At 42.0% G+C, this 27714-nt stretch overlaps 1 protein-coding gene across 8 annotated transcripts in view; it reads left to right on the top strand.

Moving 5' to 3' along the window:
* Positions 1-27714, top strand: part of LOC113892965 (schwannomin-interacting protein 1) — an 883273-nt gene that overhangs the window by 826084 nt on the left and 29475 nt on the right. For 7 of the 8 annotated variants that reach the window (XM_027542502.1, XM_027542518.1, XM_027542543.1 and 4 more), the window contains one exon: positions 23152-23270. In XM_027542502.1, coding sequence (XP_027398303.1) covers positions 23152-23270 — 119 coding nt within the window. Of the gene's footprint in view, positions 1-6918; positions 7429-23151; positions 23271-27714 lie in introns of those variants that run through there. The other variant, XM_027542552.1, reaches the window with a different exon arrangement.

Raw genomic sequence — 27714 nt, 5'->3', positions numbered from 1 at the left:
TAAATGTGTGTTGGACTGATTGGATTTTCTGCAGTTGGTCCTGTTCTGAGTCCCCAGGATGAGGGTTTTGCTTCGTAATACCAGAGAGGAGCTCAGATCTGTGCATTGCAACTGGGAGTGGGTGAAGGTGATCCCCCTGCACTGGGAGATCAGTCTTAGCCACTGGACCACCAGGGAAGTTCCCAGAGTTAGGCCTTGAATGCCATGCAAAGAAGTTGGAAATTTATCCTAAAGAAAATATGGGAAGTATGAAAATTTCTACTCCTTGTATGTGGCTTATGAGCCTCTTGCCCAGTTGCCATCCCATGTGCTGAGATGAGGGACATGGTGCAAGGAACAAAATGAAAGAGACACACATCCCACCCTTCCCAGAGACAGTCATCAAGAGTATACCACCACACCTACTTCTCCTTCACCAAGAGAGGTTCCCCAAGGTGAGCCTCATGGTCTGTCCCCAGGCACTTCTTCAAAACACCCGTGGTCAGTGGAAGCTAGTAGTCATCCTCAAGACACCTTTCTTAACATACTGAATTTTGCAGTTTTCGTAAATCTTCTTACCATATAGAGGGGTAATTTTACTGCCTCCTGAAACACCAAATATTCCTTGGGCAAAGTGTTTCAGCCCAATTGAAGTCTTGTACCCATCACCTAGAATGAAAGGTGTCCTATATTGGTCTCAAATGATAAAACTAGGGAGTATATCAATTTAAGTAGTACATCAAGATATCTTAAAAAGCTCTTGCTGGGAGAAAGTAGTAAACAGACCTTCGTGCCCAGATTCTAGTGGGTTGTTTTGTTTTGTTTTGTTTTGTTTTTGCCTCCATGCATGGTATGTGGGATCTTGGTTACTTGACTAAGGATGGAAACCTCAGCCCCTGCATTGGAAGCGTAGAGTTTTAGCCACGGGACTGCCAAGGAAGTCTCTCTAGTGGGTTATTTACTGGTTAACAAAAGAAAGGAAATATAGTCCTGTCCCCATTGACACCAGGCCAAGAGAGGGCTCATTTTCCAGTCCCCTCTTCGTGTGAATGAGAAAACAAGGTATCAAATTTGACTTCATCTAAGATTCCACTCAATTTAAGCCTAGTTTCATCCACAGCAGGGAAAAAAAATATACTGACCTAATAGGGGAATTTCAAAGCATTTAGTGCACTATTTGATACAGGCTTTTAAAATATAAGTTCAATGAAAAATAAATGAGTAAAATAAAAGTTCAATGAAGTTATTTTTATGTCTTGTTGTATAGATTTTTATTTGATTGGAGAATTTTTTTCCCTGGAGTGTTGAAGAATACGTTGTCTTCATTGTTTTGCCTGGTTGGGGGTATAGTTGTATTTTGCCTTGTTGAGATACAGTGTGTTTGTCTGAGGAGGGAATAACATGTCTATCACCTTAAAAATTAAGAAAATAGTTCTGGATACAAATTCATCTGCACTTGTTTTTAGGCTGTATATCTGAAAATAAAATGTGTATGTTTTACCACAAAAGGAGCACAGTGATAAGTGCCCAGATGGGAGGGAAAAAAATCATTTTAACAGGGTTTCAGTGTGGGCCTGATCTGAAATAGAAATTTAGTACAAGCACATCATTCCTATTTAAAGTAGCACTGAGAGCCTCAAACATCATGATTTAGACATCAAGTGATTTTAAGAAATAAATGTGCAATGCATATTTTAAGCCAAAAGTCTAGTATTTTCTCTTGGAAAGAGAGTGGTGGTGGGGATTGGAAGGAAATGGGCACATTGCGATGATACATGTCAGTGCTTGCATGAAGAGCAGAGACCTCACCTTCACACACACACACACAAACACACGTGCATGCACGCACACGCACACACGCACAATCTTGGGTAACTAAGACTTTACATGCAGAAGCTCAAGATTAATAGCATTATATTCTATTATTTATTTATATTCTCCGTACCAAGGGAAAATGTGAGATCTTGGTGTACTTAGTATTCCCCTGAGCACTATGTGGAAGCATCAGAAATTACCAAGCTTCCTGAAATAGAAAGTACTTTGACAAAATTGCTCGAGTTCAGAAGAAAACAGTCATCCAAAGGCCTAGTGACAATCAGCGTAGGAGAGCCATTAAGGGGGAAAGAATGCTAAGAGCACAGAGAAACATAACGAGGGCGTTAACAATGGTCCCTCTCTGAAGCGCAGCATCGTCAGCCAGTGACCACAGTTGGCGTTTCTCGTACTCAGGTCTTCAGATGGGCGGAAAGCTTGACGCCTGTGGTCCTCAGTTTTTCTGATACGAATAAACAATTGACACTCTGTCTCCTTCCAATGCTTTAACCTCCTCCACTGCACACTCCCAATGCCATTAGTTTAACTTTTTAAATCTACAATGAAACGTCCTCTGCAAAACAATATACAGATTTTCACGGTTTATCTAGCTATCAGAATACCTTAATTGAAAAGCAAAGCAAATTTAGATGAATACTGCACAGAAGAAAAAAAATAACTTTAAAAGAGATTATAAATCAGTGTCAGTTTGTGTAACACATGGAATTTGGAGGCTAAGGCTGAAGGAGAGGCGGTGGGAAGCTAAAGGGTTAATCAGGATGAAATAAGAGTTTCCATTAATAAGAATAGGAAGATCTTTTGACAGTGCATAAGTGATTTCCCAGTAATGCGGTCTGTGTTCTCAGAGTCAATAATTTCCACCAGTGGCCGATAATGATCATTTAAAAGCATTAGCTCACGTGACCAATGCGCCTCACAGTTCAAATTATGGCTTGACAGGAAACTGAAGCTCTCCATTCTGGTCCTTGAATTTCAGGGCAGCGGGGGTGAGCAGAGGCCCTTTCAACCTCAGGGATTGTAAGTGGCTCTGTGTACATTTTCTAAGAGGAAGCATTAGTATCTGGCCCCATGTTTTGCAGGCAGAGTTCATTTTAGAGAGGGCAGCGGTAGAGGAAATGAAAGATTCAGTCACCCAGTCATGTCCAGGCTCCTCTATTCATGGGATTCACCAGGCAAGAACACTGGAGTGGGTAGCCATTCCCTTCTCCAGGATAACTTCCTGACCCAGGGATCGAAGCCAGGTCTCCTGCATGGCAGGCAGGTTCTTTACTGCCTGAGCCACCAGGGAAGCCTGGTAAAGAAGAAACCAGGAAAAGTTCTCTGTAAGGACATGACTGACTGTTCTCCTCTTGTTTGTGCATGGCTGCTACAAAACCACCAAACATTAAGTTCAGCTCCAGTGTTCTAAGGTGGTGTTTTGCTTTTTCATTTCCTGTATTCGTTTGAACCTGTTGGAAGTGAAATTAATTACAGTGTTGATCCCAAGCATGTAAAGTCAGGGTCTTACCACCAAGCCTAGAAATATGATCAAAAATAAGATAATGGCTTATACTGAATTTTTTCAAGGTCTCGAGCTGTGCTTCTGAAATGTAAAGTGCACTCAGAAATCTTAGAGCTCTTGTAAGACTGCAGGTTTTGATTCAGTAGGTCTGGGGTGGGAACTGAGAGTTGGCATTTCCTGTCCACTCCCAGGTGATGTAGATGCTGTGGCTGGAGGACACAGAGCAAAGCTCTAGAAAGCACCAAAGATCAGTCCTTGTGACAGGAAGATAGGATATATTTTAAGCGGGCACAAGCCATCCAGATAGTAATGATACAGCTCCTTCTGGAAAGGGTCTAGGCTACAAGCCTATGTCCCGAGCACTCACTTAGGGAGGGCGCAAAATACATTCATCACCACTGGAGACCAGCTTTTAAAAGAAGGTGTTTTATCACTTGTCTCTACATAGAACTTAGTAGAGGATCACTTTTGCCAAGAAAAGATATAGGGAGTAGAGGAGGAGAATGGTTTTTATTACTTTCTTGGGACTAACCCTTGTTCCTGTTGTACAGCTGGGAAATTTCCATCTTGGATTTTGAGATGCCCTTCTCCAAAAGGCAATCTATTATAGATAAATATGCATATATATATATATACACGCACACACATATATGTATGTGGTCAATATATTATTGGTGCATATAAATTAATTTGAATATGTTTATACATATACATAGTTAATATTGAAAGTTCAGTCCTTTTATCTGTATATTTAAGGCCACCTTGTTAAAACCTGAAGAAGGGCATGGCAACCCACTCCAGTATTCTTGCCTGGAGAATCCTATGAAGAGAGGAGCCTAGCCAGCTACAGTCTATGGAGTCATAGAGTCAAACATGACTGAAACAACTTAACATGTGTGCATGCTTGTTAAAATTAAAGTCAAAAGATAATAATTAGATGTATAGTTTTATGTACTTTACTAAGTCTTGTAATATCTAAATTTTTATTGGGAATTCCCTGGTGGTCCAGTGGTTAGGACTCAGAACTTTCACTGCCATGGCCTGGGTTCAATCCCTGGTCAGGGAACTAAGATCCCACAAGCTGCATGGCACGGCCAAATAAATAATAAATTTTTATAATCGCTCGCATGTTAGCTCCTGATTATAGATAGCTAAATGGGCTAGATGCTAACCTAGGTAAGAGGCTGAAATCACTGAAATTCATGGTAGGCCCTCTCCTTCAACCTGAGAAGACCCATGTTTACTTACCTCTTAAATGTATGTGGTTTCCAAAAAAGATTTCGGTTGAAAAGCACTCATATAAACTATTAATATTTCCTTCCATGGACAGCATTCCGAGGAAACATTGTAAGCAACCCAAACCTTTCTCCTCTGTGCATGTATCTATTCAACATATTCATCGTCCACTTAACATGTGGGAGGTGGTGTCTAGATGCTGTGGGGAAAACAAGATGAATAACTCAAATCTCTGCCCTCTTAGAGAAAGGCTTGAAACTGTAACGGTGTTAGAGAAAAACCATTATCAGTCTAAAAGCAGCAGGGTAAACCTGAAAGCAAAGTTCACTGTACAGTGTGTTAAGTCACAACTATTGATGAAGGAGTTTTTATTTCATTCCTTGAGGTCTGATCATCAGGGGACAGCAGTGACACATGCTGAATGTTACAGATATGTGATTTAGAAAATTGTGGCAGCATGTGATACCATTTTTAAAAGCTACATTTGATTATTGTTGGGTACAGTTGTTTCTTAGAGGGGCAGACAGTAGGAGGCAGTCTCCACACCCATGTAGAATATGGGCCACAGAAGCAAATTCTGTGCTTCAAATTCTGGCCTGACCGTGAGCAAGTTGCCACTCTGGGGCAATTCCCTAGCCTCACTGATTTCTCACTCCACTGTGAAATGCAGTTTGATGATAATATCCACCTCAGAGGGTTCCTGTGAGGACTGAAGACAAATGTAAGAGGCACCTGTAAAGTACCTAGCCTGTAGCAACCCCCAATAAAGGGTATGCCGTGTGTGCTAAGTCGCTTCAGTTGTGTCTGACTCTTTGCAACTCCCTGGACTGTAGCCCACCAGGCTCCGCTGTCCATGGGATTCTCCAGGCAAGAATACTAGAGTGGGTAGCCATTCCCTTCTCTGGGGGTCTCCCCAACCCAGGGATCGAATCCACATCCCTTACGTCTCCTATATTGGCAAGCGGATTCTTTAGCACTAGTGCCATCTGGGAAGCATGTTGATATATGTCATGTAATAAGATGCGTGCTTGCTTCATTTTAACTAGCCTCCTTCAGCAGAGTTTAGTATGCAGAGGTCCTTCAAAGTCGAGCATCCTTTATTTTAACCCCAAAGCCTTACCTCTGGAGAATTCTTGGCTTTGGGAACACCCAGCGTATGGCAGCACGCAGTGACCAGCATGACCTCTCAGGCCTGGAGGGTGTACTGGGCTTCTTGCATGCAGGTGGGGGGACCCCTGTCCAGAGCAAGGGTCCTGGGGTCTGGAGGAGAGTCAGATGGGAGATCTCTGCTAGGAGAAGGCCTGCCCAAAGACAGGTGTGGCTTGGGAGACACAACTCCATCAAACTGTCTGACAAAGGCACAAGACAGTCTCAGGGCCTGGGGTGGGGGTGAGGGTAGAGTTAAGCAGGGGTTTGGATTTGAGTTAGGGGCTGTAGAGGAAAGTATTTGCTTTATGGAAAGAGTGCTACAGAAAACCACATTAAGACAACTTTATCCTACAAGTCTTCCACAAATTGATTTTATTTTTTTAATTTGTGGAGAGAAAATACTAAAGTGATGTGAGCACTTCAGCAGAGGTGCAGATGTCAAGAGCTGGCTTGAACAGCATTTTGCCCTAGAACTCTGTTCTTAACAGCATTGAAGCTGGTCAATTCAAGAATTCACGTTGGAAAACCTATTGACTGGTACATTTACTGCTTCCTGTCTAAGCCTGTCAGACTGTAAGATTATGCTGCTAAATGGAGCCTTGGCCCTTGAATTCTTCTTTGACCTGTTTCTCTTGCACACAGTAACTTTCAAAAAAAATACCGCGTATATATTTTAGTTTATGGCCGTAGTAACTTGATAACAAGGAGCGTGTGTTTGTGTGCGCACTTGTTAGTCTGCTTCTTGCATCAAAACATCCTGCAGCTGTGGGCCTTTTCCTTCTCTGTACGTAAAGCCAGTAAACAAAGCCAAAAGCCATGGGAAAAGGGTAAAAAGAGCAGCAGCAAGGAACGTCCTCTTTTGTGAAAACCCGCCACCGGCTCTTAGAAAAAAGTTGATGGATCTTTTTCTCCTGCCTGTATTACTAGAACAAAGCAACGATTCCGGGGGCAGAGGGGTCCCTTTCTGTGTTGGAGAAGAATTTCATTCTTGTGCTGGGGTTTCTCCCTGAAGATGAGACTTTCACATTTGATTTGAAGAAATGATTGGTTATAGGAAAAAGGCAAGGGGGGAAAGGCAAACATCTGTCTCACAGGTTAACTTTTAAATTATACTGTTTGGTTTTGTCATGCAATACCCAGCTTTTAACTCGCCAGTGAAGTCTGTGAGGCAGGGCTTTGCATCTATTTTTATCCCGTACACTCTATCCCTAGTTCAGAATAAGATTGCTGGCTTCCTCCAGAACTCTTATCCACACTCAGCCCTGAAGCGGGAAGTTCAGGGGTTAAATTGGCTTTTCCTGGATTGGGGTAGAGAAGGTGCTGGGGAGAGGCATCCAGGCAGGATCGTCCAGGGGAAGAAGGTGACAGCAGATGTGGAAAGGCTGGACTCTTAACCAGCCAAGTGTCAGGGCAGAGTAAGCCTTAGAGAACAGCAGCTGTCCCTGTGCCGGAGCGTGGAACAGACCGGGGGGGCCGGGTGGGGCGGTGTCTTTGGGACAGAAGGGGGCAAGGTCACACACAGCCGGACACAGACTCTTAGCTGGCTCTCCATGTCAGCATGAGCGGGAACCAGGGTCCTGGGCAACAGCACATCAGCCTATCAGGATTCATGGGATCTTATTTCTTAAGTGAAATTGTAAAGAGTTAAAAGGATGAATTTGGACAGTGATGGAATGGATGACATCATCAGTCAAGAATCCCTATTGGATATGGAGGGGAATTATAAAAAGGTAAGGGGGGAGAGCTCTTTTGTTTGTAAACAATCGGACCATTTTTCTAACTGGGAGAAAGATAACCCTAGAGGAGTGGCCAGATTCCACACTCAGTGGCCATTGCCATAATATATTCAGGAAAGCTCAATGCACAGAATCGAACGCATTAAGTTGGGAGAGTACTTCCTTCTGCTTTTTTCAGCTTGTATTCATTAATGTATTGTAGCAGTAACTAGAATGCACATGTTGTTCTCCTGAAGTTGAAGAAAACTTCTCTTGTGCTTTTAGTTTCTAGTTAGGCTTTTTATGAAAGGAATAAATTTTTAAATTATTGACATGTTGACAGTTCACCTGCAAGAAATAACCACTAGCATGTTTAATCCATCTTTCTAAGTTTGACCTTTTTTTTCAGTTTGATCTTTTTAAACAACGAAAACTATGAAGTTTTACTAAGAGAAGTATGGGGGTTTAAAAAAAAACTGGTACAGTATCTGCTAATTCTTTGCTTGCATTTTCTTTTGCAAGTCAGTAAATATATTTTTAGTATGTTTTATATGATAATCATTTCATAATAACAACCCCAAGTAAAAATAGCTTTAGTTACATGGGTGAGGTCATGAAATTAAACTACCAGTGTATACTTGTCTGTCCACAGAAGGCTAAACACTATGTCCTTCCCCCTTATTATTTCCTGTAAGTCAAGTGTAGGTCACGACACAGCACAGTATGAAAAATCAGGACCTGGAAAGAAAGACCTCTTTCCCTCAGAAGCAGATGACCTAAAACAGTAGAACTTGCTCCTAAATTTTTAATTTGATCAAATATGTCACTTTTTTTCCCCCTAGATTGAGATAGAAGATCTGTCTTAATAGATCTTTATATATAATAATGTAAAATATGGCAGTTTAGATCTTATATGCATAATTGTGTATGAGTATGGGGGCTGTTTAAGTATATCCTTTATTTCTTAGGGCAGTTCAAATAGTTTCTTTTCTTTCTCAGAAACTGAAACTTAAATTTGTAAAAGAGGTTTAAATGACATACAGTGTTGCTCTGTGTGGGTTTTGTCCTTTGTGATCCCCAAAAGGAAATGAGCGCCCGAGGGGATAAATGCTCAGAGTCCTGAAACCCTGACACTTCTCTGATGTCCCCTCCTGCCAGAAGTGGGTGTGCAAAAGATACTTGGGATGCTCAGAAGTCAGAGTCACTTACCCAACCCGGTAGAACAAGTGCTCAGGTCTCACGTTGCCTCTACATTCAGTGCCAAAGGACTGGTCACATTTTCTTTGTCACAGCGTTTCTCAAAAAGGAAAGTGTAGGTCAGTTTTCACTTAGGAGAAATGAAAGATGTACCATTTGCTAATGCAGTAACAATAAAGTAATGACTACTGTAGTTTTATCTGCTTAGAAACAGAGAGAGCCCAGATGCCAGGAATGACTGAACCATGATCTGCGGGCTGCGTGATAACAATGCTGACTAAAGTGTCAAACATGAATTGCTCAAGTAGCTTTAACACCTCAACAATAACAAAACAGAGTTGCATTGTATCACCCTTTATCTCACCAAGGCAGTAGCACGCCACTGTGTGACTTTAGGAGAAATTGTATCTGAGAGGTTGGTATAGAAGACTACTAGATGAAACTTCTAGATGTGTTTCATCTAGAGATGAAACACAGAGATCTGTATGTGTCATTCTGGACCCTAAATCTGAGAGTCGTTCTCTAGTCATTTTAGCTTTATCTACCTTTCTCAGGCAAAGTGCTTTCAAATTGTATACATATCATGGAACTATGAAGGCTTCATTATGCTTTAAAAAAAAAACTATTAACCATTTCATTAAGAATGTCTAGTGAAGCCAGGTGATACAGGCCTTCTTTAAAACACAAAAGATAAGAAAGAAGTTACCTAAAATAAAAATCACTTTTCCTAATTAGAACCTTCCTTTTCTAAGTTTTTTTCCCTCTAACGTATTTTTTTTTCTTTCTTTCTTTTTTTTTTGCTGTTTGGTTTACTAAGTAGAAAACTTAGATACTTAGATGCCATAAAGCAGTGGTCTGCAGGCTTTTTTGATCTCATATTTATCAGTAAAATGTTTTTGAACCTAAGCCATTAACATACACGTATCCCACTCATAATTACACATGCATGCTAGGTCACTTCAGTTGTGTCCAACTCTTTGAGACCCTATGAACATAGCCCTCCAGACTCCTCTGTCCATGGGATTCTCCAAGCTCTAAGAATACTGGAGTGGGTTGCCACACCCTCCTCTAGGGGATCTTCCTGACCCAGGGATTGAACTTGAGTCTCTTCTGTCTTCTGCATTGGCAGGCAGAGTCTTTACCACTAGCGCCACCTGGGAAGCCCCATAACTACACATATACCGCTGTAAAAATCCATCTTGTGTGTATGAAATTTATACACTAGTCCTTTGGTATCCACAGGGGATTGGTTTCAGGATCCCCACAGATTCTAAAATCCCCACAAATTCTAAAATCCCAGGATGGTCAAGCACGACATGGTATTTGCATATAACACACACATCCTCCTATATACTTTAAATAATCTTCAGATTACTTATAGCACCTCTCTCTAACCTCTGAATGCTCAGTCATGTCTGATTCTGTGACCCCATGGACTGTAGCACACCAGACGGCTCTATCCATGGGATTTCCCAGGCAGGAATACTAGAGCAAGTTGGCATTTCCTCCTTCAAGGGATCTTCCTGACCCAGAGATTGAACCCACGTCTCCTGTGTCTTCTGCTTTGCAGGCAGATTCTTTACCTACTGAGCCATCAAGGAAGCCTGCTTACTACTACTTAATACAGTGTAAATGCTATGTAAATAATTGTAAATACAATGTAAATGTTATACAAATAGCTGCTGGATGCATGGCAAATTCACATTTTGCTTTTTGGAACTTTCTGGAAGTATTTTTCCAAATATTTTTGATCTGTGGTTGGTTGAATCCACAGATGCAGAATCTGTAGATGTGGAGGACTGACTGTACACAAATAGGTATTTTCAAAACTAAGATGTTTAAAATATAACCAAAAGCAAAAGTTTTAGTAATTTCTTCTTTCACCTCCTTATATTCTGAGGTCAGTTGTCCAAAACAATTTGAAAATTGGTATATCCCTGCCTGGGTACAATAGAATTTCCTATACCACTTGCACTAATAAATACCGCCCTGTGTATAGGGATTATTTTACAAGTTTGTTTTAAAGTCAGGCAAACAGCCTTCAGGGGAAAGGTCATTTTACAGTGACTGAAATTAGTTTCCACCCAGGCAGAGGAAGGAAAAGAGTACGCATCTGTTTCGTTTCCTTGGGGAAGGTCCTGTTGGTAAGAAAGATGTTTCATTTAGGACCTCTGGTTTTTTCAGGAACAGTAGTAAGACTGTACTCAATGGAAAACGTAGCTGAATATCTAGAAAGGAAAGCGTGCACCTTGGCAGAATCCGAGGTGTGAACGTTCAGTGCATTATGGCCCCGCCTTGCTCTGAGCAGCCTCTGGCCCTTTGGTCACACAGCCCATTGTCTTCAAGACACAAAGGCACACAGGTCAGTGTCCTGATTCCTTCAGCTATCACTCACCAAGAGCCCTCCTGGGTCCCTGGCTTTGTGCTCGGGGTCAGGATCACAAAAGGGAGGTTGGGCTTTCCCTCAGGGAGCTTACAGTCCACATGGGGAGGTACACACACACATAGGCTGCCCTGAAATTGATGCCACCTGGAGGGATGTTCAGATGGCCGATGTGGACCTAGAAAAGGCACAGCCCATGCCATCTCAGGGCGAGGGATGGATCCAAACTGTACCAGTGGAGGGGAGGGGTGGGGAAATCAAGAAAATTTAACATGAAATACAGCAGAGGACTGGCTCCCACTTCGTGCCAGAGCAGAGCAAACACAGGGAAGCCGGCCTGGCTTTCTGTCCCCAGGCTACTCCTGGCAGAAGGAGCCGCAGCCGCAGCCGTGTGTGGTTGGAGGATGGGCAAGCCGGCTCGCCAGGCTTTGTTTCTCCGGGGTGCCGTCTCCAGTGTGGTGCATCCAATTATGGTGAAAGATTAGGGAGGAGCCCGTGAAAAAATTAAAAGGCTGGAAGGAACAATATTTAAAGTGAAGCCCCAGCTGCGCCTCATGTTTTTTTAAAAAGGTGAATGGAAATGACTGCTTGAGATAAACTGCAATAAACAGGAGCACAGAATGCCAGCTGCCATTCCAGACGAGAGCTCTGCCCGCCCCACGCAATTACTGAGGAAAAGCAGCCGTCGACCTCTGTGCACCCTCACGTCTTCCTATCTGTGAGGCTGAATGCGCTTGAGGAACTCCGTTAAGTTACTCAACCCTGGACAGCCCCACCTCAGCCCCCCAGGGACAGTCTCTTCCACTCTCTGGGCCAGAGTCTCCTTTTCTTTCAAGGGAGAAATTGGCCGGATTGGTTTTAGGTCTTGTAAATATGAAGCCTCTTGGCTCCTCGTTCAGGCTTCTTTGCATCTTATCACCTGGTTGGTGCACCTCGGTGAGCCAGCGTGGTCAGGGAATGAGTTCTTTCAGAACCCATAGATTTTTCGGATATATGATATGTGGATTTTGTCTCAGTTTAAAAAAGACTCACAGTTTGTGGGAGGGAGAGTGAGGTTTATTTATTAACTGAGATACAATTCACATACCTTAAGATTCACATTTCCAAGTGTATACTTTGATGGTTTTCGTTATATTCATAGGGTTCTACAAACCACTGCTTTCTAATTCAGAATGTTTTCGTCAGCTCCCCTCCTTAAAGAAGCCTGTCCCCATTAGTAATTACTCCTAATTCCTACCCCCCCCCCCCAATCATTAATCCATTTTCTGTCTTTATGGATCTGTCTGTTCTGGACATTTCTGAATCTCTCTCATCCCTTTCTCCACTCTTCTCAGCAACTTACCCCACCCCTCCTTTTAATATTAACAACTGGACCATTTAATGAGTTTCTCTCTGGGTCAGACACTGGGTCAAGTACTTTCTATATAGTATTTTATTTCATCCTTAATACAACCTAAAAAATAAGGTATCTTTATCCCTTTTTTTCAGAAAAAGAAACTGGGGCTTAAAGTGTTTTCATAACTTGCACTATTAAGTGTCACAGTGGAGAGGTTAACTTGGGTCTTCCTGGCTCTGACTGCCCTGCTCCGGGCTCCTGCACTCCTTCCTGGTCACACACATGTGTTCAACTCCCCCACGTGGGCAGCCCACCCTGACATGGGAGGTAGGGGACACAGCTTCCTGTGGCTGATTGTAGTTTGGCCGTTTCATCACCTTGCAGTGGTGTTTTGAACTGTTGTGTTCTGACGGTGACACCGAATGACCGAGATGGTTTTACAGACTTGTAAGATGGTGCCTGTTAAAAATAGAGTCCCAGATAACACTGTCCTGTTAAAAGTAGTCTCTGAAGGCAGTCATTTGAGAAAAGGAGAGAGCTCAAGGTGCACCCAGCATTTCTGTCTGCCTCCTTTCGTTGATACCCTCTCCCAATAGCTGGAGGAAAAGGAATGCAGTAAATAGGCCAAACCACCCTCAGGATTAACCAAGAGTGAAAAAAAGAAAAAAATCTCCATCCTCTGGACTGGTATCCCAACACTTTTGCTATTGGCAAATTTTTAAGTAAAATAGGTGTTGGGAGGCTCCTGGGCCCTGCTTGGATACCCGTCCTGGACTTGATCCAAGGGCAGCTCTCTCCTGAGTACTGATTTTGAGCAAGCCAAACCCAGGTCTCAACATTGCCCAACAGCCCGGCCTGACATCTAGTCCAGAGGACTTGTTTAGGCAGATCAGTGTAGGGATGCAAAGATAAGAGATTTCAACAGCACTTCAGGAAACTCTTCTGGATTGTTTAGTGTAAGTGTCTGAAATAGAAAATGTCAGAAAGACAAACTGAAAAAAAGCACCCAGATTTAATATCCATTTCAGTGATACAATGGGAAGATACTTAATTATTTAACTTACATTTCCACTAAGAATCGTAAAGGCCTTCCCAGCGGATGAAATCAGATGCAAGAACTTGAAATAACCTGCCCAGAGCAAGTATTTCTGCCCTTGCCATTCAAAAGCATGCAATCTGTATTCTTACAGAATGCTGTGTTTATATTTTGATCTTGTGACAAACCTGAAGTTGTTTCAATGAGAAAATAATTAGAAAATACTATCAATATTTGGGGGGTTTTGTTTTTATTTTTTGTTTAAAAGAAAATTTTCCAAATTAACAAATAGTGTGTCCTTTTGGTTCCTAATGTTTAAAAGTCTCAGACTCCTTCGCACTTGAATGCTGCCTATAAATTTAGAGTAAAAGTTCCTTTCTTAAGGAGAGAAATAAGAGTCACTATTATTCTCCTAAAGGAAGAGTTCTTTTCTGCAGGGAGCTCCAGAATCCCAGTTGCATTCCCCGGTAGATGCTGCTAATAGCAATGATGCCAGATATCACTAGGCAATAGATTGCACTGAAGCAACAGGCACATTAATCGCTTCAAAACAGGCATCCTGTCAAGGCCTGTCTGCAGAGAGCAGACAGCTACCAATGCAGTGCACCTGGATCCGGAATCTGGACAGTCCATAGGCAACACAGCTGTGCTCCGTTGAAGAGTACCAGCTTTGTGCCCTGTGTAGTTCCTTGATCAGTTCAGGTATTTAAAACCATGGTTCTCAAGGTGTTTGAGCCAGCAGCATCAGGGAACTTGTTAGAAATGCACTTTCTCAGCCTCACCCCAGACCTTCTGAATCAGAGAAATAGTGTATGGTTTCGCAAACCCTCCGGGTGATTCTCATGCATAATCAAATTTGAGCACTACTGATTTAAAGAAACTTGTGAACAGAGAGAGACGACCACGTTGTGCGGGTATACACCTGTGCCATTCTCCATTTGGCATGCTGGCTTCACAGCAAGGTCCCTACAGCCCAAGTTTCTTCCTGGGCCTTGGGGGACCAGGGTGTTCATCAGCTCCTGGAATAAGGCAGCTGCCAGACCTCAGGAGGTTTATTCTCAATGGCACATTGCTTTCCTTTTCTCCATTGGTGGAAAATGTTTATGTCATCACTTTAACAGACATTTCCTGAGACTTATGTGGGACGCCTAGGTGAAAGATGGAGAAAGAACATTCATGCCTGGAGGCTTCTTGAGCTTAGAGAGGGAGAGAGGACCTTCTGTGAGCCTACTAACTCCTCGCAACTCCTGGAGCATGTTAGATATACAAGGTCTCAAGAATGAGGTTGATATATATATATATATATATATATACACACACTATCATGTGCACAAGAGATAGCTGGTAGGAAGTAGCTACATACACAGGGATCTCACCTCTGTGACCTAGAGGGGTGGGATGGAAGGAGTGGGGTGGGAGGGGATATATTTATACATATAGCCAATTCACTTCATTGTACAGCAGAAACTAACACAACATTGTAAAGCAGCTTTGTGTGTGGGCTAAGTCGCTTCAATTGTGTCTGACTCTTTGCAACCCTATGGATTATTGCCCACCAGGCTCCTCTGTCCATGGGATTCTCCAGGGAAGAATACTGGAGTGGATTACCACTTCCTCCTCCAGGGGATCTCCCCAACCCAGGGATCGAACCCGCATCTTTTACATCTCCTGCACTGGCAGGCGGGTTCTTTACCACTAGTGCCACCTGGTAAGCCCAAAGCAACTATACCCCAATTTTAAAAAAAGAAAAAGAAAGAAATGCAAGCTCTCCGGCCCTAAATCAGAATGTATATCCCCAGGTGATTGGTATGCACCCTGGGGTATAAGAAGCCCTGACAGAGTTAACAACCTTAGCAAGGCAGGAAGGAGGCTGCTGGAAGTGGTATCTTACAGGATTTACAGTGAATTGTACTGAGACAGCATGGTAAAATAAGCACATCCAATAATAACAGGCCATTTCTGTTCCCATAGTGAACAGGTAGAAGTAGGAAACCATGGAGCTGGGGAGGAGGGGAAGATCAACCCAGGGAAGAGATGGAAAACAAGAAACCAGGGAGAAATGCTTTCCTTTCCCCTACTTCTTTCCCCATAACTGAATTCCATCCACCCTCAGGTTGTCACTGCGCCTAAGCTCACGTCTGCCTTTGTTCCCAAAGCGCCGCTGAATCGTTTGCATCAACTGTTCTCCCTGATTCTCTAAGCCAAGCTTCCTTACGTGTCTTCCTGCTTTAGGGAATTTAAGGAACCCCTTCCTCTGGGTCAGGCGCTTTCCGGCTACATGGGACCAGCATCTGTGGAGGGGTCAGAAGGAAGCAGCCGCTGGCAGTGTCCTGAGCGCCAGCTGGCTATAGGTTTAGGCACAGGATGTTGTGTGTTTCTGAGAACGCTGGTGGGCCTGCAGCTGCCCTCACAAAAATACAGTTTGTCAAATAAAGTTTAGAAATGTGCAAAATACACAATTTTCTGCTTATAAATTTATAAGATCAGCATGTGGAAGACTGGGTGGCTCCTGCATCAGCAACCAGATGCTGCTAGCAAGGGGAACAGAACTGAGGAGGCGAAGACAGGACCAGAGGAGGGGTGTGGGTAACAGGTATGTAAGGACTGGGTACAGCCACATCCCAAGGAAAATATGAAAAGAACTTGGGATGGACCAGATTTGGAGATGGAAAGAATCTGCCTGCCAGTGCAGGGAGACACAAGTTCAATCCCTGGGTTGGGAAGATCCCTTGAAGGAGGAAATGGCAACCCACTCCAGTATTCTTGCCTGGGAAAATTAATTCCATGGACAGAGGATACCGGCAGGCTGCAGTCCATGGGGTCGCAAAAGAGTAGGACATGACTGAGCACTGCTTTTACCAAACACCCGTCTTGATTCTTGTCGAGTTTGGGGAATTAGAACACAATGGGAAAGGCTGAGCCCCGGCGTTTGGAGTGTCCAAGGGCTCAGTGGTCCATGTTCTGAGATCTCTGCTCACGTGATGCCCTCAAAAGCCATTGTGAGCCTTATCTGCCCAGGCTCAGAGGGTGGCAGGGGGAAATTCGGTGACAGGCGAGGACAAAAACTGCCTGTGACTGGACAATGGTGAATCTGTGAGAGCATTTTCACTCTTGATGAGGGTCGTGAGAGCCATTCTGTCTCATAGTGATGAGCCGCTGCTCCTCAGGTGCCCTCTTGCATTTTGCTAGCAACATCGATTTTAGATGTTTCACTTTGGTTTTACGACAGTGTTTCCCAAGGCTGTTTTAGGAGTGGACGTGACTCAACTTGCCATAAACACAGTCGCAGAGTGTAGTTTGTGTCCGCTGTTCTTCACCCTGAGGCATCTTTGGGCTTTGGTGGCTTAGAGGACATAACTGCCCTGCAGGTATAATTCCTTAGAGGACAAAAGAACCTCAAAACTATACGTGCACACAAATGTAGACTTGAAAAATACTTTCAACCTCGAAGTTGAGAGTTATGTTTTATTTGGTGAGAATTTTTAGGACTTCAAGCCCAGTAGTCAGCATCTCAAGTAACCCTGAGAGAACTGCTCCAAGGAGGCATTGCGGGGAAGTTCAGTTCCCTGTGTGAAATAGATAGCCAATGGGAGTTTGCTGTATGACTTAGGGATCTGAAACTGGGGCTCAGTAACAACCTAGAGGGGTGGGATAGGGAGAGAGGCGGGAGGGATGTTCAAGTAGGAGGGGAAATGGGTAAACCTGCAGCTGATTCATGTTGATGTTTGGTAGAAACCAATGCAATACTGTAAAGCAATTATCCTTCAATTACAAAGAAAAGTTTGCAATAAAGGGCAGATGATCTGAACAGCAAAAGATAACTGTTGATTAAAGAAAACCAGATATCCCAAATTAAGGAATTTAGCACTTTTCTATGTATGGGAAGATGCTAGAGTCTAGGCTCACTCACATCATTCCTTTGGTATGCACCTCAGCTATCTGGGGCCAATATCCTGTGTTTTCACTTCCCGAGTTTCTTTAGGGCTCAGCGTATGGAGTGGCTGCAGTCTGATGGCTGCTAGATGACAAATATTCTTTCCTTCCTGAGTTTCCTCAAGGCTCCCCAACTCAAGTTAGAGGGCCGCAATTGCTGAGGACTATGGTATCCTTTGTTTACTGATATGGCAAGGAATATTCCATTTCACACACACACACACACACACACACACACTCCTACTTTATACATGTGGGCAACTGGAAGGAAATTGGGTTCCAATTGTTGAAGTTTCAGAGAAAAACTGTTTTACTAGTCAGTTGAATATAGTAATTTGAAATATTAGGAATCACATTTGTTCCAGAAAGAAGATTGAGCAGTGATGGCAAGAGAGTGGCTCTAATGAGAAGATATTTGTGTTGTAAATGTTTGTGGTTATGATTAGCCATGCAGAGTATATGTTTTAAAGTCAGGTGTGTTCTCCTTTTTTAAGAAAGCGTCACATCCATTTCAGGAAAGAAGTTGATACATATCTATCTCCAGCATGGTGTCCGCCTGGACTCTTTCCATGTGGAAGAGGAGCTGGGAGATGTGGCCCCAGAAAGATGGACTTGAATCCTTGCTCTTCTATCTAATAGTAGGGTATCCCTCCTGCAGCCTCTGTTTCCTCATCTTCAGAGCAAGAATGATTGGAGGATTAATCATAACAGCTACTATTTATTGCAGATTTACATTACCATAGGGCAGGTACTACTACTAAGCAATTTACATAAGTTTTCTCAATGAATCCTCCAACATCAAGTGGGAGCCCTTACTTCTGGACTGGGAAGGGTTTTCCAAGCACAGAGCCAGCGGATACTTCAGATGGACTGCACTATTGACTGAACTATGTAACACTTAGGTTCCAAACTCAAAAAGATGAATCATATGCTTTCTATAAAATTTTCAGAACTCTCAGACCTATATAGAAAAATAAGCAAAGCTCATAGTAAGTAGTTTCCAGAAAAGCTAGTATGTTAACTGAAAAAACGTAAATATTTCATCTCACTGGTAATCAAAGAAATTAAAAAGGATAGACCTTTTTTTCCCCATCGAATTAAAAACAATAGCATTTTTTTTAAGTGAAAATACTCAGTGTTAGCCAGGATATAGTGAAAGCTGCACCCTTTCACGTTGCTGGTGGGCATGTAAATTGGAACAGATTTCCTCTCGAGCAATGTGACAAAATGTGTCAAGCGCCTCAACAAATGTTCACACTCAGCTGATCTGGTAATTCCACTTCCAGGAACTTATCCTGAGGAAATAATCAGCCATGTGGGCAAGGACTGATATAAAAATGCTAACTTCTATGTCATTTTTAATTGGATACAACCCAAATGGGTAACAATAGAAGATAACTCCAGAGGATAGAATGGCATGCAGCCATTTACAATGGTATCTTTAAAGGATTTTGAATGAATGAGGGCAGTTCTCAAAGTATAATAAACAATGTGATCTCAATTTTAGAAAAAAGGGAAAAATACACACATAAGATTAGAAAAAAACTAAAAGGAACTATACCAGAATGTTAGCAGCGATCTGTGTCTCAGTGGTGGGATTATGGTGACTTTTATATTCCTCATACTTTTCTTTTTTAATTTGTTATTTTATTTATTTGTTTCTTTGTGGCTGTTTTGGGTCTTCATTGCTTCATGGGCTTTTCTCTAGTTGTGGCAAGTGTGGGGCTACTCCTCATTTCCGTGCCCAGGCTTCTCATTACGGTTGCTTCTTCTGTTGCAGAGCACAGGCTGTAGGTCACACAGGCTTCAGTAGCTGCCTTTCCAGAGCTCTAGGGCACAGGCTCAGTCGTCATGTTGCTTGGGCTTAGTTGCCCTGTGGCATGTGGGGTCTTCCTAGATCGGGGATCAAACCTGTGTCCTTCGTTGGCAGGTGGATTCTTTGCCACTGAGCCACCAGGGAAGCCCCTGTACTTTTCTTGATCCAGAGAGAGAAGAGGATAAGGGGGGGACATTTGTGTATTACAAAATAGTCCTCTTTATGTTCTTAAATTTTATTTGTTTTTTTAATTGGTGAAAAGTTGCTTTACATTTTGTGTTGGTTTCTGCCCTACAACAACATGCTGCTGCTGCTAAGTCGCTCCAGTCATGTCCGACTCTGTGTGACCCCAGAGACGGCAGCGCACCAGGCTCCGCTGTCCCTGGGATTCTCCAGGCAAGAACACTGGAGTGGGTTGCCATTTCCTTTCCAACGCATGAAAGTGAAAAGTGAAAGTCACGTCGCTCAGTTGTGTCCTCAGCGACCCCGTGGACTGCCGCCTTCCAGGCTCCTCCGTCCATGAGATTTTCCAGGCAAGAGTACTGGAGTGGGTTTTCATTGCCTTCTCCAACAACAATGTAATCAGTCTATATATATATATATAGCCTCCAGTATATATATATATATATATATATATATATCCCTTCCCTCCTGAACCTCCCTCCCCTCCCCCATGCCACCCATCTAGGTTATCACAGAGTGCCTGCCTGGGCTCCCGGTGTTATTTAGCAACTTTCCACTACTTTACACATGATCGTATATATGTGTGTGTGTGTATACATACATACATACATATATATATATATATATATATATATATATATATCAATGCTACTTCCTCAGTTCATCCCACCCTCATCTTCCCCTACTGTGTCCACAAGTGTGTTCTCTACTAGGTTTATCAGTAACATTTATCTAGATTCCATATATATGCATTAATATACAACACTTGTTTTTCTGACTTACTTCACTCCGTATAAGAGGTTCTGGGTTCATCCACCTCACTGCAACTGACTCAAATTTGTTCCTTTTTGTGGCTGAGTAATATTTCTTTGTATAAATGTACCACAAGTTCTTTATCCATTCATAAAACAGACCTCTTTAAACTGTTATTAAGTATTCTGGTATTAAAATTGTAATTAACATAAATAAGAATATTTTTAAGACCTTCTCTACTATCTATCAGGAGAAGGCAATGGCAGCCCACTCCAGTACTCTTGCCTGGAAAATCCCGCGGGCGGAGGAGCCTGGTAGGCTGTAGTCCATGGGGCTGCTAACAGTCGGACGTGACTGAACGACTTCACTTTCACTTTTCACTTTCATGCATTGGAGAAGGAAATGGCAACCCACTCCTGTGTTCTTGCCTGAAGAATCCCAGGAATGGGGGAGCCTGATGGGCTGCTGTCTATGGGGTCGCACAGAGTTGAACACAACTGAAGTGAGTTCGCAGCTGCTATCTATCGCTTTAACATACCAAGTAAATCAGGACAGACATGGAATTAAGGGTATGTTAACACCTTTACACCCGGGATAGGTGTTTTTTTTAAAGAAAACCTCTTCCAGACCCCAGGATAATGTTGGACAATATTGGTCATTAACACTCATGTTATGATCTACTGATTTTATATTTGGATATTTCATTCCACTCAACAGTTTTCTGACTGTAGAGGACATTGAGTAATAATCTCTCTTGTCTGTTACATGGATTCAGAAATAAGTTCTCTGACTATGTTAAATCTGCGGAGCAGATTTTGGGATTTTGAAATGAATTTGTTTTAAGTAAAGATGTCAAGTGTGGTTCTATTTTGGCAGGACCATCACCAGTAAGTACCAGCCCTTCATATTTGGAAGGGTGGGTTGCTTTAACTAAGGTTTCCAAAAATACAGTTGCAAGTGGTTAGTGAAATTAAGAGCATTCTTTACTTCCCTTTACAACCTTGTGGTTACCTTCTCAGGGCTCAGTGCTATGCTAGCCCAGTAATCAAATGAAATCAGCATCACATCTGTAACTGTACAGAAGCAGTCTTTTACCTTGTGGCTGTGTAACACACACACACACACACACACACTCTATAGCTGCTAGTATGACACAGTTCCATGGATACGTGACAAAATAAGAAGATACCTGAGTAGATGGATAGATTTAAATATAATTGCTAAATATGAAAGTTGAAAGAATGGTTATAGTGTCCAAGAATTTTTAAATGTTAGAAAAAGGAAAATAAAGAGCTTTCCTTGAACTAAAAGGAAAGCCTATTGAAACTAAATATCCGGTGCTAGAGACTAGGAGTGTGTATTTTACACTTGATCTTAGCCAGACGGCTCAGAAGCGATGGGAATGTGCATTTTTAAGTCTCTGCAGGAAATCCTGGTGCAGACTGTTGAAGCTAACGCTGTCTTAGCGGGGCTGCGCTGTCGGATATTTTATTCTGAGCTTCCAATATGGTATCTGCAAGAGCCACCTGTGGCTCTGGAGCTCTTGAAATGTAGTAGTAAGACTGGAGAAACTGAATTTTTTATTTGAATTAATTTTAAATTTGAATGTAAATAGCTACATGTGACTAGTAACTACCATGTTAGACAGCCTCCTTAGCCTATAGCATATTGCCCTTCACTTGGGGATGAAATGAAGCCCTTTTTCAGCCTGTCCTTACGGTAGGTTGTACATTTCATTACTGTGACAGTTATGCTCAGATGGTGGATCAGAGCTTCCGCTGTAACTTGTGGGTACTGGTGGCAGCAAATGTGGCTCCAAACCACCTCCTGGGAGAATCAGGGTGATGGGGTATTCTGTGACCACACCCCATCACCTGAGCTGTGTTGTGTAATATAATTTGGTCAGCATCATCTTCAGCTCCCTGCTCAAAACTTAAAATGGTGCTTCTCACAGACCCCTCACCCCACAAAAACAGAAAACCTAAGTCTCATTCTCACCCCAGAATATCCAACTCATTATATTTGTTTTTTGTGGGTTTATTTTTAACTAAGGAAATCATGTCTAATCTCCTCTCCTGTTGTTTAAAGGGTTTAGAAGTTCAGCATGGTGAGTTTTTATGGGACTTTTATGGGAAGCCAAGTGTTGTAAACATATCCAAATTATCCCAGTAGTGTAGTTTACCAAATTCTGTTCCTATGCACATGGACCTGACTTCCCTTCAAAATATGAAACAGATGGGTCCAGTGAGAATCCTCCAGCTATTCCAAGCACTGTGTTAGGATTGCTCACATTCTAAACCCGGTGAGATCAGGATATTGAACAAAAACAAATGTCCCCATCAAGACTGTAAGCTGGGCGGGGGCAGAGGCTCTGTCTATCCATCCTGAGCCCTGCTTCCAGCGTCACAGTATGGCTTCTGCCTCTCATAGAGGCTTGGTGCCTGTCAGTTGAATGAATTGATGTTCTTGCCAAAGAGAAAGTGGACTGAAAGGGACCATGTAAAGAAGGCAAAAGACATGAGCCCTCATTTAAGATAAAAGCGATTTGATTTAGGACAAAGTGCTTGTCCTCCATGCCTTTACTCTTTTACTCTTGTCATATCTAGCAGGTAAGAAGAAAGATGAAAGCACCAAATAATCTACAGGTGACTCTTTAACAAGGGGTTAGGGGTGTCGACCCTCAGTACAGTAGAGAATCTGCCTGTAACTTAAAGTCAGCCATGCCTGTGTGTGGTTCACAGATTCAACCAGTCATGGATGTACTATAGTATTTACTATTGAAAAAAGTCTTCTTTCAAACCCATGTTGTTCAAGAGTCAGCTGTAGTTCCATCCTGATGACAACCATTTAGTACCATGAGGGTGATTTCCTAGACTAGTGATCATAATGGGCTCTGAAGAACTGAAATTAACTCACAGACTTGGAGTCAGGAATGATGGGTTGCATTTCAGCTCTTATTAATTCAAATGCTCTTGTGCTGTGGCCTGTTTTATTTTATTTTTGTCTAATATTACAGTTCTAAGAGACCTAGAAGTTAGATTGCCTCTGGTTGTGATGTATCTGCCTGCTTATCGGCATGTTTTATTTTCCTGAAATTTTAGGCACAGAAAAATGAGAGGGAATCTATCCGACAGAAGTTGGCCCTGGGAAGCTTCTTTGATGATGGCCCAGGAATTTATACCAGCTGTAGCAAAAGCGGGAAGCCAAGCCTTTCCTCCCGGTGAGTGTTGTTTTGAGTTGATTTTTTTCATATATACCTAATGGATTTTGTCATCTGACTGTATGTTTAATGAGATATCCTTTAAATCCTTGAGTATTTTTCCCCCATAATACTACCACCTTTATTTGTGTGCTAGACAGATCCCTCCCCACCTGTTTGTTAGGTTGGTCTTTTGGGTTTTAGTTTTGGGGATTTGGGGCCCATTTGCCCAGCCATTGGGGTCAGACTTCTATATTTCATTTTTAGACACAATACTGATTTCACTTTGTGATGGGGAAATAAAGCTACACTCTTAAGCAAGCCAAACGATATTTGGAACATTGTGGCAGACCACCAGATTTGCCATTAAGCAATCCCAAAACATCCAGACTCACCCCTCTGATACATTTGATAACAATGAATACTGGTAACTGAGAAATACAATTCCCACTTTGATCATTGAATATTTACTGCAAGCTTAACCTGTCTTTTTTTTTTAATCTTGATTTCAGGGTATCATTGATTATTTGCATAGCTTCTAATTCCAATGAAAATATGTTAAAATTATAATTCTACCTAGAAAATAGGACTGTAGACCAGAGCTTCTCAAACTTTAATGTGCAAGTTGTGTCACTTGGGGATTTTGTTAAAATGCTGATTCTGATTCAGTAGGTCTGGGGGTTGCTTAAGATTCTGTATTTCTTACAAGCTCCCAGCTGATGTTCCTCTGCCAGTCCATAGGTCACACTTTGTTTGAGGGGGTATAGACAGTTTGCAAAATTAACTGTTACGAGTACAGGTATTCCAGGTGGTGAAAGCGCGTAGAACACTGTTTTTGAAAGATGGTAGTAACTGAAGATGCATCAGCATTCTCTTGATCCCTCTTCAGATATCTGTTTCTTGTCAAAATATCTGTCTCTTCCTTTGGACTCTCTTAAGAGCAAATATCGCCTGTATAAATACTAGATATACTTACCATGATAAACCAAGTATGGGAGACAAATAATAGCATTCATGCATTTGTTCAACCAGTGAACTGGTTTCCACTCTTTGCTTTGTATGAGGTCCAGTATTAGACACTTTGGTATCTATTTTATCTGGCTTTCAGTAAGCCTCATACTTCTGTCTGATCCTTACAGATTTACCTAAATCAGCACAAATCAGAAAGCACACATATGTGCATATAAGGAGTTACTGCCAGTGGGTTAGAGCCTGGAGTCAGGAGCTGAGACCTGGCCACGCAGTGTTCAGGCATGTCCTCCTCGGTGGGCGTGGGGCCAGCACAGGCTCAGAGGATTCCCTCCATCTCTTCATATGTCATTTCAGAGCTGGAAGCCTTTGCCTTTGCTGTTGAAGCACCTCTTTCTCCTCCCAGTGGGAAGTGGCAGGAGGACTCTGGCCTAGGAACCTGGACACCTGAGGGTTCATCCTAGTCAGCTTAACTCTGAGACTTGAACAATGTACTTAGTTTTACCATACCTCAGTTTCCTCAATTGTGTAAAATGAGGAGAGTAGACCCATAGATAGTCTTCTAGATCTCTGTTATTACTCTCTCCCCAAAGCCCCAAAAACTTTTCTTTTAGAAATCCCATCTCTTTGCTTGGCCATGTCATATCCATCTGGTCCAAATGGGAAGTCTGGGTTTCAGAATCAAAGTATGTGTGTGTGTGTGTGTGTGTGTGTGTGTGTTACATGGCTTTAAAAGTAAAGTAGAATTAACTACAGAGTGTATAATAACAACACAAAAGTAACAGTCCTTGGTCCTATCCCTCTCTATCCTATCTCACTCTCCAGAAATAATAGTGTTTAACTCCTTAGCTATTGCTGCTGGTGTTTATGTCTTTGAATAAAATGCTGATCTTCTTAGCTTTTCTTTTAAACCATCTTTTCACCACCAAATAACAGAAAGCGTGGGTTTAACTCTCTGTTACAGCCCTCCCACAGACATATCTATATATCCCCTCATCCTCCCCGTGTAATTATTTCAGAATTTGGGGTAAAATAATTGTTTGATTTTACATTATTAAGATCATATATTATTCACCTTGAACCATGTAGTAAGCTATGATTACTTGAGAAATTTTATTGTTTATTCTGAAATTTTAATTGCCCCATTTTTCCCTTTGCCAGTCCATAGTTGGAGTTCTCTATTACATTCCACTGTGTGAATGTATCGCAATTCATAGAGCCACTCTTCTGATGAAAGGCATTGGCTTGTTTCAAAGGTTGTTCCAAAGGTTTTGCTCTTGTAAATAGTGCTGCTTCTAAACATCCTTGTACATGTCTTCTGCCGTCCGTGTGCAAGTTTCTCTTGGTGCATTCCTAGGAGTGGAATTCCTAGGAAAATACATGAATGTTCCTACTTAGAAAATAATGCCAAAACTGTTCTCCAAAACAATTGCACAAGTTACACTCCTAGCAGCAATAGCTCAAAGCTCTTATAGATCCATAGCCTTTCTAACACTCAATATTGCCAATTTCTTTTATATTTTTTAACTGCATATGTATTAAATGGTATTTCATTGTGCTTATTAACTCTCTTTGTTTCCCTTTATGTGGTATATCTATTTGGACCTTATTCAAATTTCTGTTGGATTCTTTATTCTGTTTTCATTGTACATAATATTGGAATGAGCTGTTTCTCACCTGTATAACCCTCTGGGCCTGGTGCCTACTTTGTATGTTTGATTTAACTGCTTCCGTTTTTTAAGTGATTTTAAGATTGTACCTACTTTTTATTTCTTAAGTCAGTTTTGGTAAGTTGTATTTTTTAAGAAGTTATCCATTTTGTTTATGTTTTCAAATTTTTTCACATCATACTTTCTCATTTCACTAAAGGTATTAATTTTAGTTAAATTGTTCAAAATGTTTTCTTCTGATTTCTGTAGGCCCACGATTTTTCTTCTGAGTTTATTTTTTTTTGTTTGTTTGTTTTCATTTCTGTTAATAATTAGGTATAAAACTCTAAGAACTGTTAGCTCCAAGTCCTAACACTACCCTCTGGTTAGGGCCTGTTAGCCATATACTGATTCCTCAGAGAGACATGCCTTGATCACCCAGTTGAAAAGTCAACACCCAGCCTCTTACCCTGATTCGTTTTTCTTTGGGACCCTTATCGTTACCTGACATTGTATTAAATATACTTTTAACTTGTTCTTTGTCTTTCTCTAGTACTAAAATATTCACCTCAAGAGAGCAGATTTTTGTTTTGTTCACCGTCATAACTATTGGATAGTGTCTAATAGTCAGTCACTGAATAGTTACTTAATTAATGAATGATGAACTTCACTTTGGGCTTCCCAGGTGGCGCTAGTGGTAAAGAACCTGCCTGCCAGTGCAGGAGATGAAAGAGACACCGGTTCCATCCCTGAGTCAGGAAGATCCCCTGGAGAAGGAAATGGCAACCCACACGAGTATTCTCACCCTGGAGAATCCCATAGGAGCCTGGCGGGCTACAGTCCACAGGGTCGCAAAGAGATGGACACAACTGAAGTGACCTAGCACGCACACACAAATTCAGTTTAGAATGGTCAGGTGAAAACACAACTATTTTGTTAGGATGAATCCCATTTAAAGTATCTAAATCTCTTTTCTCTTGGACTGTAAGTTACCCAGAGACAACCTCTCCAACTTTGTCCTGAGGAATTTTAAGCCTGGCTGCTAGTGTAAGACTCGAGCAGGCTAATGGTTGACGATTCATCATGTACTTAATTCCCATGATTTCAATAAGGCCTTTCATTGCCACCTCAGCTGTGCCTGAGGGAGCCCCAGCCTGGAACTCCTCTCATTCAGCCTCTCTAGGTAGTACGCTTTCTCATTCTGCCAGACCATAGGTAGACAGGGCAAGTTAGAAGGTCTAGATTTTTCTTTCAATTGCTTAATCAATCTACCTCCACATACAGTCTACCCCACTCTCCCAGCTTCAGATGTACCTGAGCATTTCCAGGATCCTGCAGTGAAAATGCACGTGCTTCTTCCACCAGCCTCCCCTGCAGGCATCTAGCAAATTGAAATAAAGTCAGATGCCGCTCATCCATCTGTGTTTTGTTTTTTTCCTAACTCTCTTGTGTGCCATTATCTCCTTTTCCATTTTCTTCATCCCTGTAGGTTTATACCTTCTTCCTTCCTTTCATATTATTTTAGTAGGATTTCAGAAGCAAGAGTAAATAAATACCTGTGTTCCATATGCCATTTGTAACTGGATGTCTCATAAAGATTTTCATTATTTTTTGAAGATATTTTTTTTAATCTGGACCATTTTTAAAGGTTTTATTTAATTTGTTACAATATTGTTTCTGTTTTGTGTTTTGGTTTTTTGGCCATGAGGCGTGTGGGATCTCCCTGACCAGGAATCTAACTTGCCCCCTGACCCATTGGAAGGCGAAGTCTTAACCTACAGGACTGCCAGGGAAGTCCCAAAAGGTTTTCACTATTTTTAATAGAAGAAATATCTTTGCAGATAAAA

Source organism: Bos indicus x Bos taurus, chromosome 1 (genome assembly GCF_003369695.1).
Source record: "Bos indicus x Bos taurus breed Angus x Brahman F1 hybrid chromosome 1, Bos_hybrid_MaternalHap_v2.0, whole genome shotgun sequence".
NCBI classification, from domain to species: domain Eukaryota; kingdom Metazoa; phylum Chordata; class Mammalia; order Artiodactyla; family Bovidae; genus Bos; species Bos indicus x Bos taurus.
The sequence above is the reverse complement of the archived record's forward strand: the minus strand, read 5'-3'. Positions and strand labels throughout refer to the sequence as shown.